The 16,064-nt window shown below is 38.4% G+C and overlaps 1 protein-coding gene and 1 pseudogene across 2 annotated transcripts in view; both read right to left on the reverse strand.

Annotated features, from left to right (window-relative positions):
- The window catches only part of HMCN1 (hemicentin 1), a gene marked incomplete at its 3' end in the record, with an annotated part of 530,768 nt that overhangs the window by 109,459 nt on the left and 405,245 nt on the right, over positions 1-16,064 (reverse strand). Inside the window, exons 70-78 of the mRNA XM_082833486.1 lie at positions 10,468-10,549; positions 9,001-9,137; positions 6,330-6,471; positions 5,148-5,292; positions 4,635-4,762; positions 4,178-4,334; positions 2,367-2,488; positions 2,001-2,165; positions 61-168 (exon numbers count right to left, since the gene is read on the reverse strand). Of these exons, the coding sequence (XP_082689612.1) occupies positions 61-168; positions 2,001-2,165; positions 2,367-2,488; positions 4,178-4,334; positions 4,635-4,762; positions 5,148-5,292; positions 6,330-6,471; positions 9,001-9,137; positions 10,468-10,549 (1,186 nt within the window). The remainder of the gene's footprint in view (positions 1-60; positions 169-2,000; positions 2,166-2,366; positions 2,489-4,177; positions 4,335-4,634; positions 4,763-5,147; positions 5,293-6,329; positions 6,472-9,000; positions 9,138-10,467; positions 10,550-16,064) is intronic.
- LOC309958022 (BAG family molecular chaperone regulator 1-like) lies at positions 15,001-15,622 on the reverse strand (annotated as a pseudogene). Its single transcript has one exon. The product of its transcript is annotated as a BAG family molecular chaperone regulator 1-like (transcript).

The following is a 16,064-nucleotide window of genomic DNA, read 5'->3' on the forward strand; positions in this document are numbered from 1 at the left end:
ATAAACATGACTTAGAAAAGTACAACAGCAAAATTTTAATGAATAAATAACCTTTCATACCTTGGACATAAAGGCTCACATGTCGATGTGCAGAGCCAGCTGCATTCCTGGCAACACAAGTATATCTTCCAGCATGGCTTAATTGAGTGGCAAATATCTCAATTGCTCCTAAAAAGGAAAAATTTTTCATGCACAGTGCATCCCTGTTTTTCTGGTTTGATAAACCATGTCTCTTTGATTTTGTGTGAGTCTGCCCCCTAGCATAGTGCGTGGCTTGTACTCATACTTGTACCCCCTGTGCTTACCTACCACAGTATTTTTTAAAAAATCACTATTAACAGCTTTATTTAGGCAAAACTTACAGACCATAAAATTCACTGACTTAAATGTACAATACAATGATTTTTAGTATATTTACAGAGTTGTGCAATTATAATTTAATTTTAGAAAATTTCCATTATGCCCAAAGAAATCTCACTCCACTTATAGTCCTGCCTCACTCTCAACCCCAAGTATAAGCAATCAGTAATCTAATTTCTATATATATTGGCCTTTTCTGGAAATTTCATATAGATGGGATCATACAGAAGGCTTTTGTGTCTGACTTCTACTGTGAGCATAGTTTTTGAGTTTCATCTGCTGCAGCAGGTGTCAATATTTTTGTTCCATTTTATTGCTAAATAGAATTCCATCCTGTGAATTATCCACATTTTGTTTATCCATTCACCAGTTGATGGACATTTACATTGTTGCTATGTTTTTGGCTATTGTGAATGATGCTGTATGAACATTTGCATATAAGTCTTTGGGTGGACATATGCTTTCATTTCTCTAGGTAGGGACCTAGGAATGGAGTTGCTGGGTCATATGGTAACTGTTTAACATTTTGAGAAAAGTTCTAAACTGTTTTCTTAGCACAGTACTTTGTGCTGAAGAGTAAATTTTTTTTTTTTTTTTTTTCCGGTATGTGGGCCTCTTACTGTTGTGGCCTCTCCCGTTGCGGAGCACAGGCTCCGGACATGCAGGCTCAACGGCCATGGCTCACGGGCCCAGCCGCTCCACGGCATGTGGGATCTTCCCGGAATGGGGCACGAACCTGTGTCCCCTGCATCGGCAGGCGGACTCTCAACCACTGCGCCACCAGGGAAGCCCAAGAGTAGTTAATCTATATTTTATGATTTTACTTGCTACCCGTTTATGCAGATTTCTGAGATAGCCAAAATACTATGCTTTGAAAGCCAAGTTCTATCCTGAGAACAAATCTTTCATTATTTCCCTTCTACTGAAGAAATAAACAAATTCTCTTTGAATAATATGCCCACACTCATAAACCCTCAGGATGTTAGTTGCTACTTTAATCTCCAGTGTACCGCCCCAATGCAGGATGAATTTCCAGAAACACAAATGTGAATCACTTATACTTCCATTTAGGTGAATTTTCTTCCCTTTAATATTATAAAATTTTCAATACTTAAATTCTATAAATGATGGTTACTACCACCCTCAAAAATTATCCATATCATAGCACTTAACACCCAGCCCTACTTGCTAAATTATTGAAACCTTAAAAGCAAGAACCTTGTCTTAGTTTTATATCCTCAGAAGCTCAGTGGAGTATTTAGCCTATTTTAGGTACTAAATGTTTGTTGAATGAATGGACATTCTATTTGGCCAATAAAAGAAGTGTGGTTCACTCAAAGGCAACCAGTAAATTTGTTAAGCCTTAGGTTTAGTAAATATGCACATAAAATCCCAGTGGTCATGCTTAATATATTCATTTCAGTCCTAGATATTATTTGTTATTCTGTTTTTAGACTTTTTTTCTATCCCTTTCCCAAGTTCCCCCTCCCCACTCTTAAGTGCATTTTTTCCCAGATGCCTAAGCCCAGGAATACAGATGTACTTTATTCTTTTATTCTGGTGCAACAGAAGTCCAAGTAAGGCCATCCAGTAAAAACGAATCCAATCAATAGCTGTGTAATCACTGAGCTGGGTCTTACCTGAGGACAGAATTCTATAGCCCTCTCCTCTGGGAAGCAGTCTTATACCATTTTTCGCCCAGTGAATTGAGGGAAATGGAACTCCTGAAGCTGTGCAGGTGATCACGGTGGGGGCGTGTGTGGTTACTAGGAAGTCAGTAGGCTCATCAGCTATGGAAGGTGGAACTAAAAGAAAAACAACAAAAAGAAAGAAAACTACATGTTCCCAATCCTTACAGATTTCCAAAGCCTTCTCATATATCCTTCTCTTTCTACACTGAAAGTGAATGCTTGGTCAGTGGAAAAGGAAGCTCTCTTGTGAAGTAGAGGAATGATGGAATGATAACATTATAATAACTTTCAGTCCACATACTAAGCCAGTTCTACCTTGGACAGTGAGATCCACAGTTCTCTTATCCTCTCCGGCATCACTTGTCACAGTGCACTCATAGGTTGCAGTGTCATCCACAGAAGGGGAAATAATTACTAGTGAACCTGAAGAAAGGAGCCTAGAAGAGAGATTTCAAAGTAATGAGGTGCTATATATCAATTTTCATAAATGTTTCTAGTTGGTTCAACGTGGTACTATCTTGTGAATTGAGGGAAATGGAACTCTTTCCTCCTGTTAAAATGAGCATCATTTTATGCATCAGACTTTAAGTTTATATGGCAGTGGGTTAACAGGACCTCAACCTTGACATCTGCAGGAAGCAGTGGTGTGGAATGATTGTGTTAAGAGGGAATCTTGAATTTTCTGAATGCTTACGGCATAATCAACCATGTTCTCCCAGGTGAAATACAGTGAAATGAGCACACTGATGATAGCCATTGTTTATTGACCGTTGAACACATTCCCGGCACCATCTCAAATGCTTCACACTAATCATCTCTAAATTTCACAATAACTTTGCAGATTGGTATTTGATTATTTCTACTGACAGATGGGTAACTACAAGTCTGTCTGTCTTGCACCTTGCCCTACTTCACACGTCTCCTTACATGTGGTGGATACCTTAGAGATGCATAGTACATAAATCAAAGAGTCTTTTCCTTAACTTTGAATCAACTCAAAACTAAAGTGATCTGAATCACTTCAAATGTTCAGAAGGTTGAGTAAATACACATACATTATTTAAAGTAACCTAATGAATCAATTTGCTGTAGAGCTGAAACTAACATAACATTGTTAATCAACTATGCTCCAATATAAAATAAAAATTAAGGAAAATATGTATCAAAATGAAAAATCAATAAATCTTAAAAATTTCTAGTGGTTGAACACACTAAAAAAATTAAAATAATCTAAATAAGAATATCTGTATTCTTACTTCAAACTGTGCGATGATGAATGGAAATGATTTGATTCAATGGAAACATACTTGACCTGCTTTTTTATTCAAGGGCATTGTACATTTTCCCCATAGTATATGCTTTCAAGTCACTAAACGCCCAATGCCAAAAGATTAAGAGGGTGAGAAAGAGGGAGAAGCAACAGAGTTTCAAGTGAAACACTCCTAGTTTCATATTTCCTGATATATCAGAACTGATTTTTGTTCAGGTAGGTCTATGAGAACATTTGCTTTCAGTACTATGGCAAACCTTTTGCAAGATATCTATTAACTTGAGATACAAGAAATGATGCTTATCTAAAGTATCAGAAATTCCTAGTTTCTTTTTTAAAGGTTAGTCTTTAAAAAGTATGATATCATATTAAGAGCAATGGTAGTCAAGCTGGAAGAATACAAAAAACTGGGAGAAAATGCTGTTCTTCCTCCCTCCACATGCTGCCAAACACCTATGCTGTATTTCAAGGTATAAAATTTGATTTTTATTCTGCAACTAAAACTTGTATTATTTCTACAGAATAGTTTTTCTTTTATACCAAATGATGTTTTTGTCTTTATAAAATTCCAAAAGATGCTAAAAAAAAAAAGCAGAATGGAAATCTAATTTTTTAGAGCTCAGACAGTTATCTACAGGACTTACGAATACAGAAGTTGCACCTGTAATTCAGAAATAAGATTTTAGGTTGAAAAACTAATTCTACATTAAGAAAAAATAATACGCTCTCTACATACTAGCTCATTCTTCATACTTCATATATTTGCTGTCCCCATTGATAGAGTTTAAATGTTAATTCTTTTAAAAATTATGTTTCTAAATAATAGGTGGGATTTGCCAGTTAAATTATTCCTTACCGGTATGAATTCTGATTTTGATCCACATTAAGAAGATGCCCATTTTTTTTCCAGTTGATTGATGGTTTTGGTATCCCAGTAGCCTCACAAGCCAGAGTGGTTTGAACATTTACTGTTACAGTTATGTTGGTAGGACCCAGAGCAATAGATGGAGGAACTAAAACGAAGTCACCAAGTAAGAAACACGTTCAGTAAATAGTATGCCATTCGAAGTATCTCTGCCAAACTGAAATTAATCATTGCTGACTTGCTTTATAGTTATGAACACAATAAGGTTCTGTGAATTTACACAGTGTTGTGATGACGCTCTTTATAATGGGTCTTCACTGCTTATAATATAGTGTAATACATTTAAATAGCACTAGATATGAAGGTCTTTATGTTATGACCTCACTGGTTTAGGCTACCAAAGAATATCTGACCCAAGGTTGGATGTTGTTCATAAAAGTACATTTACCATGGACTTGTAAATCTATTCGCCTGCGATCTGTTCCAGCAGCATTGGTAGCCATACACAAATATCTCCCACTATCAGTAACATGTGCTGACTGGATGTGAAGGAATCCATTTTCCAAGACGGAGTATCTATAAGAAAGATCACAAGTGAGTTCCTCCAGATCAGCCTTTCTGATTATGCACATTTTGACTGAGAACATTATAAAATACCCAGTTAAATCCATTTTTAGTCCTTTTCCTACTTCAGAAATTTATAATACCCTTGGTGGAAAAAAAAAGGATATTCTGCAAAGGTGCATAGCAGATGGGCTTGTGATCTTGGATAGATTATAATCATTACATTTTGAACATAAGCCTTAAGAATTATGCTTTTAAAATACTATATTCTGATCCTCATTTAAGATGAAGAGACTCACTTTAGAATGAAAAGACCCAAATAACGCATTGGATCAAAGATTTTAAAACTTATATTTCAGTTCTTACAGTATTTTTTATCCTTTTCCAGAATTGTTACCTTGCATGATTCTCAGATAGAACAGCTCCATCCTTTCTCCATGTTATCCTTGGGGTTGGCACACCTTCCGCAAAGCATTCCAATACAGTTGACTTATTTAAGTGAATGACAAGACTCTGGGGGCCACTCTTTATGCTTGGAGGAACTGCACAAGAGACGCATGTGGAAAACTTCCTTTATATCAATAACATAGCCTGAACTAAGACTCTTAAGAGGTAATACAAAGTGAGATTTGAGTTAAATGTATGGCTTTGCCTACAGCTAATTCAGGTTAGTATAAATAGAATTGGGGTTTAATTCCTAAAGTCTTATTCAAGGTAAGATTTTATTTAAAAATTTACTTTAAAATGAAGAGTAAATGGGTGGGGAAGCTTTAAATCCCTGATATGGTGTATGAAATCTGGCTTTCTAATGAAAGAGGCTTGAATAGAATAAAAGTCATCTCTGGTATGATACAAATTAAAGATGATATTTCTTATCTCTCTTTGGCCAAATAATGGTCAGAGAATGTTAATACTGGAACAACTTCACTTTAAATAAAGGCTAGAAAGTGGGGTGTTATAACAAAGCACATCTGTGATTAATTATGCAAGTCTCAGAGTGTGTATTTTATTAATCATTGAGTTCATATGGGAATAGAAAACTTGAATTTTAATTTTAGTGTTAGAGATATTAGCTGCCTGGGTCACTCAACTTGTAAAGTTTCGTATATTAAAAATCCAAAGGGACGGTTTTGAAAAAGTCTTCATATTCTTGAAATTTGGCAGATCTTAGTGTTTAGATTTTATATTTGAGAAAATTACAGTCCCATGGCAGTCCCTGTCTAGCACATATATAATCAAACACCAACATCAACAAAGGTGACTAAATAATTGGCTACTTGTCATCCAGAGATTTAGTGTATTAACTTCTCCAATGGCTCTGATCTGAATGACGCAAAACATCAGGATATGCTGATAACAATTGGACATATATTGTCCTCTAAGAGAAATGTATCTTTTTCTTTTGAAATTGAGTTAGTTTGAATATAGTGATAGTACAAATGTCATGTGTTGTCTTTATGAAAATAAGATAAGCACAAGAATTTGTTTAGTATGCTCATAAAAAATAAAAATGTTATCATCTCTTTAAATGCCCTTATCTAAATTTTTAAATTGTGAAATAGTGATTAATTTTTCTTACCATTTACAGTGAGAATAAATTCTCTTGTAGTCTTTCCTGCAATGTTGCTGGCAACACAGGTATAATTGGCTGTATCACCTAGATCTGCATTATTAATTTGCAAGTATCTCCCTCCAGATAGGATTCTGACTCGAGGTGTTGCCTGGATTCAGTAAGTAAAATTTACCATTAAAATGTCGGACAAATAAAATAAAATATTAATCATCAAAAATAACTATAGTGAATTGTAGTGCACCTGTCTCCCAGTATCTTTTTCTGCTCCCCCCACTGCTATCCTGGTATCAAAAACTCTTGGGAAATATTTCTATGAGTGTAGTTAAAGCAAGAGCACAATCAGTGTCTCCAGTTCTTCACAGTGACGGCCACAATGAACCTCTCAAGGATGAAAAGGTGTCTCAAGTTGGGCCCATTTGAGCTCCCCAGAAAGATACTGCTGGAAGTGTTGGAATAAGGCACATTTTTACTGGAATCACTGGTAGTGAGGATGACATAGCTTGGTGGCAGTCTTACCACCATGTGGGGACAGCTTGCTCTGAATCTAAGACATAAGCAGAGTTGGGATTCAGAGAAAGGACAGAGATGCTTGACTACATGGTTAGAGCCTCTGGATCTAGTAATGCCTAAAGCTTAAGTTCACCAATTACTATAGCTAATAAATATCTTTTTTTTCCATGTAAATTATTTTGAGTTTGAATTGTCACTTAAAGCTGAAAGTTTCCTGACTAATAAATTAACTTTGGTTAACTTATAGGAAATAATTATCCTTCAACATATTTAACATAAGTAAATAAATGATTTTAGTCTACAAATATTTATTAAGCACTTATTTTGCGTCCAGGCATGGGACCAAGAATTACGAAAATGCAGAGACCTATATTGAAATGAAATACTGAAATATAATGAAATCTAATCTCTGCTATAATGTCCAATTGGGGATTGTTCATAGACTTTAAAAAATGCCAGGTAACATCAAAGACTGGTATTTTCTGATTGTGCCTAAGTGGAACTACTTCAGGAAGAGCCCAAATAAGATTTTTCTACCATATGGGTTCTGTCCCAGATAAACATATATTTCTAATGAAAAAAGTTGTTCACACTAACATAGACAGTTCAGGTCAATTTATCTTGAAAGTCCACACATTTTCTCTAGGCCTTTCCTTGCTACAGGGGCTATTAATGGTAAACTTTTATTACTTCTGATGAGAATAAGTGATTTCTTAAACATACACGGTAAGTTCTACGCAACATTTTAATTTTGATATGGGTATAGCAGGATTTTAGGCTAATAAAAAAATTCTGAGTTGATTCTCATGTCTTTCTTCCATGAACATCAGTAAGTTCTGCCAACTTATTCAGTCTCACTACAATTTTCTCTGGTTCTCTTCTCATTTACTGCCAGTGATTCTTCCAAATTTGATTTCTTTCCTCAGATAGAACATCATTCTCAGCTGATGACCTTAATTCCTACTTCATTGAGAAAATCAAACCCAGGTGTCTGCAATTTCTCCCTCTCCTCTCTTGCATATGAATGCAACCTTCCTTCCTATTTTTCCATCTCTGTGGAAAAAGGTCAACGCTTCTGTCCAAGGCTAATGTCTTCACCTGTCACCAAGGTCCCAACCCTTCCCCACTCGACACACTTAGTCCTGTATCTTCCATCTCTTTCAGTAAATAAGCATATACAAGTCTCTTTTGTATTTAAGTAACAGTCCACAATCATTTCCACTTCCTCTTCTTTAACTCCCCCAGACAGCTGTAACCTGTCTTCTACTTTGATCACTGTATTGAAGAACCGTTGTTCAGATCTTTAATCAAGTCTATGTATTGCCAAAGCCAGTGAATACAACTTAATTTGTATCTTAACATGGACTCTGTTAACCACTCCCACTCTCTTCCTTGGCTTTCAGTACACCAATGTCTCCTATATTTAATCTTATTTCTCTGAGTCCTCATTCTCAGTCCCATTCTTCTCTTCTTCCTTTGCTCACCTTTTAATTGTCAATGTTGCCTTAGGCTTTATTCTCACTTACAGGTCTTCTCACACTGTGTGCTTTCTGGCTGACCTCATATAAACTGATGGCTTCAGCAACAGGTTACACCATGTGGACATGTGGACACAGTGGGGGAAGGGGAGGGTGGGATAAATTGGGAGATTAGGTTTGACATAAATACACTACCATGTGTAAAACAGATAGCTAGTGGGAACCTGCTGTATGGCACAGGGAGCTCAGCTCAGTGCTCTGTGATGACCTAGATGGGTGGGATGTTGGGGGGAGGGAGGTCCAAGAAGGAGGGGATATATGTATATATATGGCTGATTCACTTCACTCTACAGCAGAAACTAACACAACATTGTAAAGCAACTATACTCCAATTAAAAAAAAAGACATAGCTGAGTGTTTTAATTCAACTTTAATCCACGGGCTCCAGGAGATATATACTTGGGACAATTTACAGAGTAGATAAATCAAAATACCTGTCTTTTGCCTCATAACTAGCTACTAACTACTCCAAGAAGGCTGAGAAAAAGGCTGATTAAAGGACCCTGTGCCCATCCCTGTAATGTTGAATAACTAGTAGTCTGACACTGTTTGGTTTTATCGCCCTAGCAAGGACTCTCTTGCTGATTTTTTTGTCTCACAATGAATCTGTGGAATTTAGCAAGATTTACCTGTAACCGTTCTCCATTTTTAAGCCAGGTGATTACAGGTGGGGGCACTGCATCCGATTTGCATTCCAGTGTCACTTGTCTGTTCCGTAACACAGTGAAATCCTGGGGCTCATCAGTTCCAGCAATGTTAGGGGGGACTGGGCATGAGAACAAATACACCAAAGGCTTTTAATAAACAGGATATAAAATGATCTGGATTATCTGAGGTGTTCAACGAATGTTGCTTCTGCGGTATGAAATCAAAAGCATAAACTTAAAACATTACTCATTCAATTTACAGTACAATGATTACAAATAGTGAAAAATGTTTTACCTTTCTCAGTACTTTCACATACGTCAAGTAATGGAATTCTTCCAATGGCCACGTAAATGACAGGATAAGTAATATAATCAGAGTCTAAGTACAAAGAAGGGATTCCTTGTCTAGCTCTACACTTGGTAATAATTTTCTCTGAACATCATATTTTAAAACTTCTAAATTAGGGTCTGCCCATTATAATATACAGAAATATGTACATTTTTCTTACTATGCAGAAAGGGGGAGGGGCAAAATAGGGTTAAGGAATTAAGAGGTACAAACTACTATGTATAAAATAAATAAGCTACAAGGATATACTGTAAAGGGAATACAGTCAATATTTTATAATAACTTTAAATGGAGTATAATTTATACAAATTTTCAACCACCTCTCCATGAAGAGTAATTCCCATTTCTATGTCAAAATAGTATTGGCCACAGTCTAATTTGTCCAACTTTTCTAGAAGGTAATTTGGCCTTAAATGGTGTGTGTGTGTGTGTGTGTGTGTGTACATGCATGTGTGTGTACTTGCATATAATCAAGTAAATATACCTACAGAAATTTATCAAAACAAAATAATTAAAGGAAGAGGCCAACACACATGTACAAAGATGTCTATAATAGTGTGGCTTATATTGGTAAAAATACAAAACAGCTTAAATATCCAAAAATAAGGAATGTATTAAATAAATAATGGCATATTCATAAAATGGGACATCATGGAATCACTAGAAAGTAATGTTATAAGAATACATTTTTTGACATGAAAACATGTTCACCATACCACTAAATAAGATAAAAAAGTTAAATACTATATGCTGTATGATCACATTTCTGTGACAATATTTATATGTAAAAAGGTCTTATCTTTGTGTGATGAGATTATGATTGATTTATATAATTTATACTCTATGATTTAAAACCAATGAATATGAATTATTTGTGCAGGAACAAAACAAATAACTCAAAAAATCCATTAAACTATTCCCAACAATAGTTTAATGGACTACTGTGATCAAATATAAAAATCAGATTTGCAAAATACATTTTTCCTAATATATAAACATAGTTTTATGATATGTTAGACAGTTGCTCTATGTTCCATAAATTATGCCTTTTAATTAGGTATGAATGTATGATGGACTGCAGGACATTTTGCCAACTTTACCATGCACTCTCACTAAATATTCTTTATCATCATCTCCTGCAGGACTGGATGCCAGACACGTATATCTTCCTGTATCTTCCACCTATAAAATTCGAATAAGTGAATGACACAATGTTAACATGCTGGTTTTGGTGACGAGAATAAATATCTATTAGGATGAATATAGAAGTCTCACACAAAGCAAGATATCATTAAGAGTACAGTAATAAAATTTAATAAATGGTTTTAACATTTGTGATTAAATGTAACTTATACATTTAATCAGTTAAGTGTATCAGTTACATTTGATACTGAGCATGGCTTGACATCTGTTACATGTAAATCTATGTATTTGACATAGATTTAACAGGGTTTTGGTATTTGATCTCAGAATGTTTGCATATTAGGTATATTTAATGATCTCAGAAAGGGCAGATACATATAAGACCTTCCACCATACATGACAGACTAGATACTACAGTATTTATTGAAGAAATAAGTATTTATAAATTTAAATTGCAGACAGAAAATTCTACTGGAGTCTTCCTGAAGAAAATAAAATACATTAACCAACCAAAAAAGTAAATAAAATATCAGGTTATTTTAATAAAGCACATTAATACCACATTTTTAGTCTACCTTTGATATACATGGTGAAACAAAATAGCTATATTATGTAATTTGGCTGTAAATAGGTCAGGCTGACAGCAAAATCTACTATTTTCTGACAAAAACCAGAAACATTTCTTTAAAAATCTCCATACATAGTTTCCACTGGAAGTGTTAGTCTTCATTCATATTTGACACTGTGTAGAGGATGTCTTATGTATGTGTAAAGGATACACTGAAAAACAGATGATCTTACTACTGTGAAAAATATATTTTTGAAAAGTAGAAAATCCTGTTTTCATTTATTTTATTACTTGAATACTCCTAGAACACTGGGAATTTTAAACTTCTTACATTCAAAACTGACTTTATAGTTTATGGAAAAATGTTTTGGTAGGCTGCAAAAAGTCCACTGAAAAAATTTAAGGCTAGTATGTTTGGAAAATTAAATATGACTTTAGAAGAATGACTTGTCTCATCGTCCTTCAATTAAGAATCGGAAGTGATGCACTACTGCCTAGAGAATAATTTCTAAATTTCTCATCATATCTTTCAAACCTCTAAAAGTCAACTCTTACTCCACCAATTCAGTTTATTCCCAAATCATATTGCCCTCTCGACTTGTCATGACTTAGCCAAACTTGCACTATCATTCATGACTGTTTTGAGATCTTGCCTTCTCCAAGAAACATTTCCTGACAACTTATACCCTTCTGAATCTTGACAGTTACTATTAGTAGCTACATTTCCTAAAGAGTGTTCTGTTAATAGGGTGTTTAAAAAATTATAGTTAGGTTTCTTTGGAGTAAGAGTTTGCAGAGTTGTTGACATGTATTATGGCTCACAAAGGAGAGGAAGGTACAGTATATAGAGTTTTTCAGATCTACTTAATCACAGAATTTTTCTCCCTTTGGAATAAATTACAGAATGAGGGTTTGATGGAAAATGTGTTAGCAAACTCTTGTCTTTACCACACAGTGTGGAATTTGCAAAGCATCCATTAGGTAGTAGGCATAACTACATGCTATAGATACATACACAAAAAGACACAGGTAACTAAGATATAATTTAGTAATAAGTGCTTTAACAGAGAGATGTACCAAATGTGAAAACACAGAGGACCAGAGGCCAAGAGCAGTCTTGAGACTTGATAATATTTAATTTTTCAATTCTATAATGTTTTTCTTATTGTTTTCCTAATTTGGTCCTATGTAGTTTTATTTTTCTTAGAAAATTGGAAATTCCTTGACGGCTGAGAAACGTCTTATGTATTAGATTTGTATTCTCCACAAAAGCTAGAATGTGTGGGTCACCATTTAACACTCTATGGAACCTTTGTCTTGTTTTGTTATAACATAACTTTTCATTCTTACATTTAAGACCTAGTGTAATGTGGCCTTAATTTCCCTCTAAAGCTTTATTTACCATGATTCCTTTATACTTATGGTTCTAGTGGACACACTTCCCTGTCTCCATGCTATTCCCTATGTTACAAAATTCTTTTGCTTCCTTTTTGGTCTGTTGAAATTATAACATTCAAGGGTTTTGATTCAGTATGTGGTTTGGCAGTTGGACCTGAGTTTTCTCTGGGTTATTGAAGTGCTTGAAAGAGGGAAGAGGGGAATGGAAGGTGTGTTCTCCTTGATGTTAGAAACAAGAACTGGGCTGACTTCTACTGGCTATGCTTTTTTTTTTTTTTTTTTTCATTCTCCAAATATTTATTGAGCACCTAATATAAACCAGACAAGGTGCTTGAAATATACTGTTAACAGGATGAAGAAGCTCCTTAACCCAAGGAACTCACAGTCTAGCCTAAAGGCAAATATTAATGAAACAATCCCACAAATAAATCATCATAGATCATGATAAATGCTGTTTATTGTAAAAAGTCATGACAAGTTGTGACAGGATATCACCCGAGGGCTTGATGTTCTCAGACAGTAGTAGGTGAGGTTTCTCCATGGAAGAGACATTTACGTTCTGAAGCATGAACAGGAGTCGCCTAGGACAGGGGTAGGGATAGGGGTAGGGGAAGGATGGCGTGGAACTGTCCAAGCAGAGGAACAGCATGTGCAAAGACCCCAGGGCGGGAGAGGGCACAGAGCACCTGAGGGCCTGAACTAGACCAGAGTGGCTGACAGCAGAGAGCAAACAGGAGAGTGGCCCGAGATGAGGAGGGAGCAGGGTAAGGACCTTGGCCTTTATCCCAAGAGAAATGGGGGCTATTGAGGTTTTTAAGCAGGGAACTGACATGATAAGATGTGTACTTCATGATCACTCAGCCACTCTGTGGAGAATGAACTGGAGAGGGCCAGAGGGGAAGTGCAGAGGCCAACGTGGGAGATAAATAGAAGGAAAAGAGAAAATGAGAGGGTGTGAGCAACCCCATGTCAGTCGGGAGGCAAACCGGTAGAGATTAAGCACATGGGCTCGGAATCAAGCTGCCCAGTTTGTGTCCTGACTTTGTTACTTACTCTACGATCTTGAGCAAATTACCTAAGCTCATCTCTAAAACAGGGTTAGTATCTGCCTATGTCCTAGATGGTGTGAGGATTAAATGACAAATACACCTCAAGAACTCAGAACGGTATCTGGCACACAGGAGCGTGCTGTGGCCCAAGGCCACACAGCTACTACTAGAAACAGAGAAATACTGGACTGCTCTGATTAAAGCTGGGGGTGGGCGGGCCGGGCCCCGAGCCTCGTCCACTTGTCCACCCCTAACCACCACCTTGTCCTAGTCCCACTCACGCAGCCCTAAATGCCTGGGACTTCACAGACTCCCTCTCTGCCAAAGAAGGTTGGCCTCAGAGTGGTCTGTTGGGAGCCTGTCTCCTGGGCACTGTGTGAAAAACTGGGGTGACAGCAGCTGACCCGTTTAAGAGTTCTGGCACGCAGGGCCACGCTCAACTTTATAATATAACTAGACTAGAACCTCAGAAGGCTTTTGCTTCCCTTACTTCATCTACCAAAAGGAAAAAAGAGTCTAAACACTCTTCTGCTTGCTGACGTATATATAAACTGTTTTATTTTTTAAATAACGATGAAGGGGAAAAAGGCCACGAAACAGAGAAAAATAGCCTCGAAGGAACTCGAAGGAAATGTAGATCTCAGAAGGGTACGGTTGACAGAAATGCCTTTGAAGGAACTTCTGAGAAGTTTATGGTGGCCCTCACTACCTGCCTGCTTTATTCATTCTGTCTCCCCTCTCTGCCCCTCCTAAGCCACGGTTCTGATCCGGTTTCGAGCAGAGACTTAGTCAACTCTGGGTTCTAACCTCCTAGAGATTTGCTTGGGGACAAGGAAGTCCATGTATCAACCACAGGCCCCACTGCAGGAATGGCCCCCTGAGACCTCACGGCCTGTGGCTGGTCAGGGTCACTGGGGGGTGAAGTCAGGGTCTGTGAACCCACAACCCAGCCAGCTGTTCCAGAATTAGGTCACAATGAGAGATACTTGGAGTCCCTGTGTGCCAAACACCTGTCCTGAGCCATTCCCAACATCCCTGACCAGACACAGCCTCCTGATGATTCTGGTTTACACAGATGGGACTATGGGATCATAATGGCAAAACGGCCTCAAGTATCTGAAGACCAGGATAGCTGATAAAGCCGGAACTACCCCAGGACAAATGAGAGCTCTCACCAGCCCAAAGGTCAAAAAAGCTGGGAAGACTTGGGCAGGGGAGGCCCTCTCCAGACAAGGTGGGCTGCTGGACAGCACAGATACACACAGACAAAACGAGAAACTGACAGGAGCACTAAAGATTGTACAGACAATACTTGTTCATTGGCGGTGTGTGTGGGGGGAATAAGGGGAGGAAAACTGGCAATCGGCCAGTTGTCCCCAGCTGCCCCGGGGAAAGCACGGAAGGAACTTCTGTTCCAGAGAGACCAGAGCTGGTGGAGCTGTTCTTCAGGGCAGCACAGCCTTCTCTGCCTCACCTCAGTCAGCCGGGGCCAAGTCTGTGGCCTGCAGTCGCTCCGTCTCCTGGGACGCTCTGCCCCACTGTGTCACACTCGGCTGGGAACGCCTGAATCCTTTTCACCAAACCCTTCCTTTTCATTCTACTGTCTTTGCAATTTTCTGGCAGCATTAGTGTGTCAATCTCTTCCGAGATCTTCATAAACTGCTCGATTGTGGCTTTTACTCTCCTATCGAGTTTGCAGAGAGCTTCAGCTTGCAAATCCTTGGCTAGAAAACCCTGCTGGATTCCGGAAAGCTCTTTATTCCACTCTTCCAGTTGGTCAGCTATCTTCTCCACAGACTTCTCCAAATCTTTCAACTTCTTTAGTTCAACTTCTTCCTCTGGACTGTTCTTTTTCCCAAGTAACATGACCCGGCAACCATTTCGTATTCCAGGTGCTGACACCGGCGTCTCCATTTCCTTCAGAGATTTTCCCTTAAATATGGGTTTCTGAAAAGGCAGCGGGACCCCTGTGGCCTCTGCAAAAACCTGGGCCAGGTCTTGGACCATTGGTTCACTACAGCCCTCTTGCGGGATAACTTGAAGATCGTGCTTCTCATTAATGCGGGTGATGGTCCCGCTGCGCTCGGCAGCTGCCATTTCCTCGCTCGGGGCCGAGCGAGGCCATGCTTTCTTCTACACCCGCAGCCTGCAAGCGGCGTCCCTGGTGGATCTGGCATGGCCTCTGGTCGCACTCCGGATGGCTGATCGCTGGGAGGGAGGCAGACCGTCCTCGGCTTGGGGCACTGACTGGGGCGGCTCCCGGCCCTGGCCAAGGGGTGCGCTTCCGGGGCCCCCGCCGCTCCCGGGTGGCGGTGGGTGGGGGGGCGCCTCGCAGTCTCCGCGCTCTGCCGCGCTCCGCTGGACCCGTGCTTTGGCTACGCTTTTGAACCACACCCAGGATTGAGACCAGCTCCATCACCGAGCAGTGGTTAAGTATTTGGCAGGTGAATACTTAATCTTTCTGTGTCTGTTTCTGGATTTGTAGAAAGGGGATAAAGACACTGCCTCACAGAGTTGTCATGATGGTCACGGGAGTGAT

This window comes from Leucopleurus acutus, assembly GCF_964270905.1.
Source record: "Leucopleurus acutus genome assembly, chromosome: 2".
NCBI lineage: Eukaryota > Metazoa > Chordata > Mammalia > Artiodactyla > Delphinidae > Leucopleurus > Leucopleurus acutus.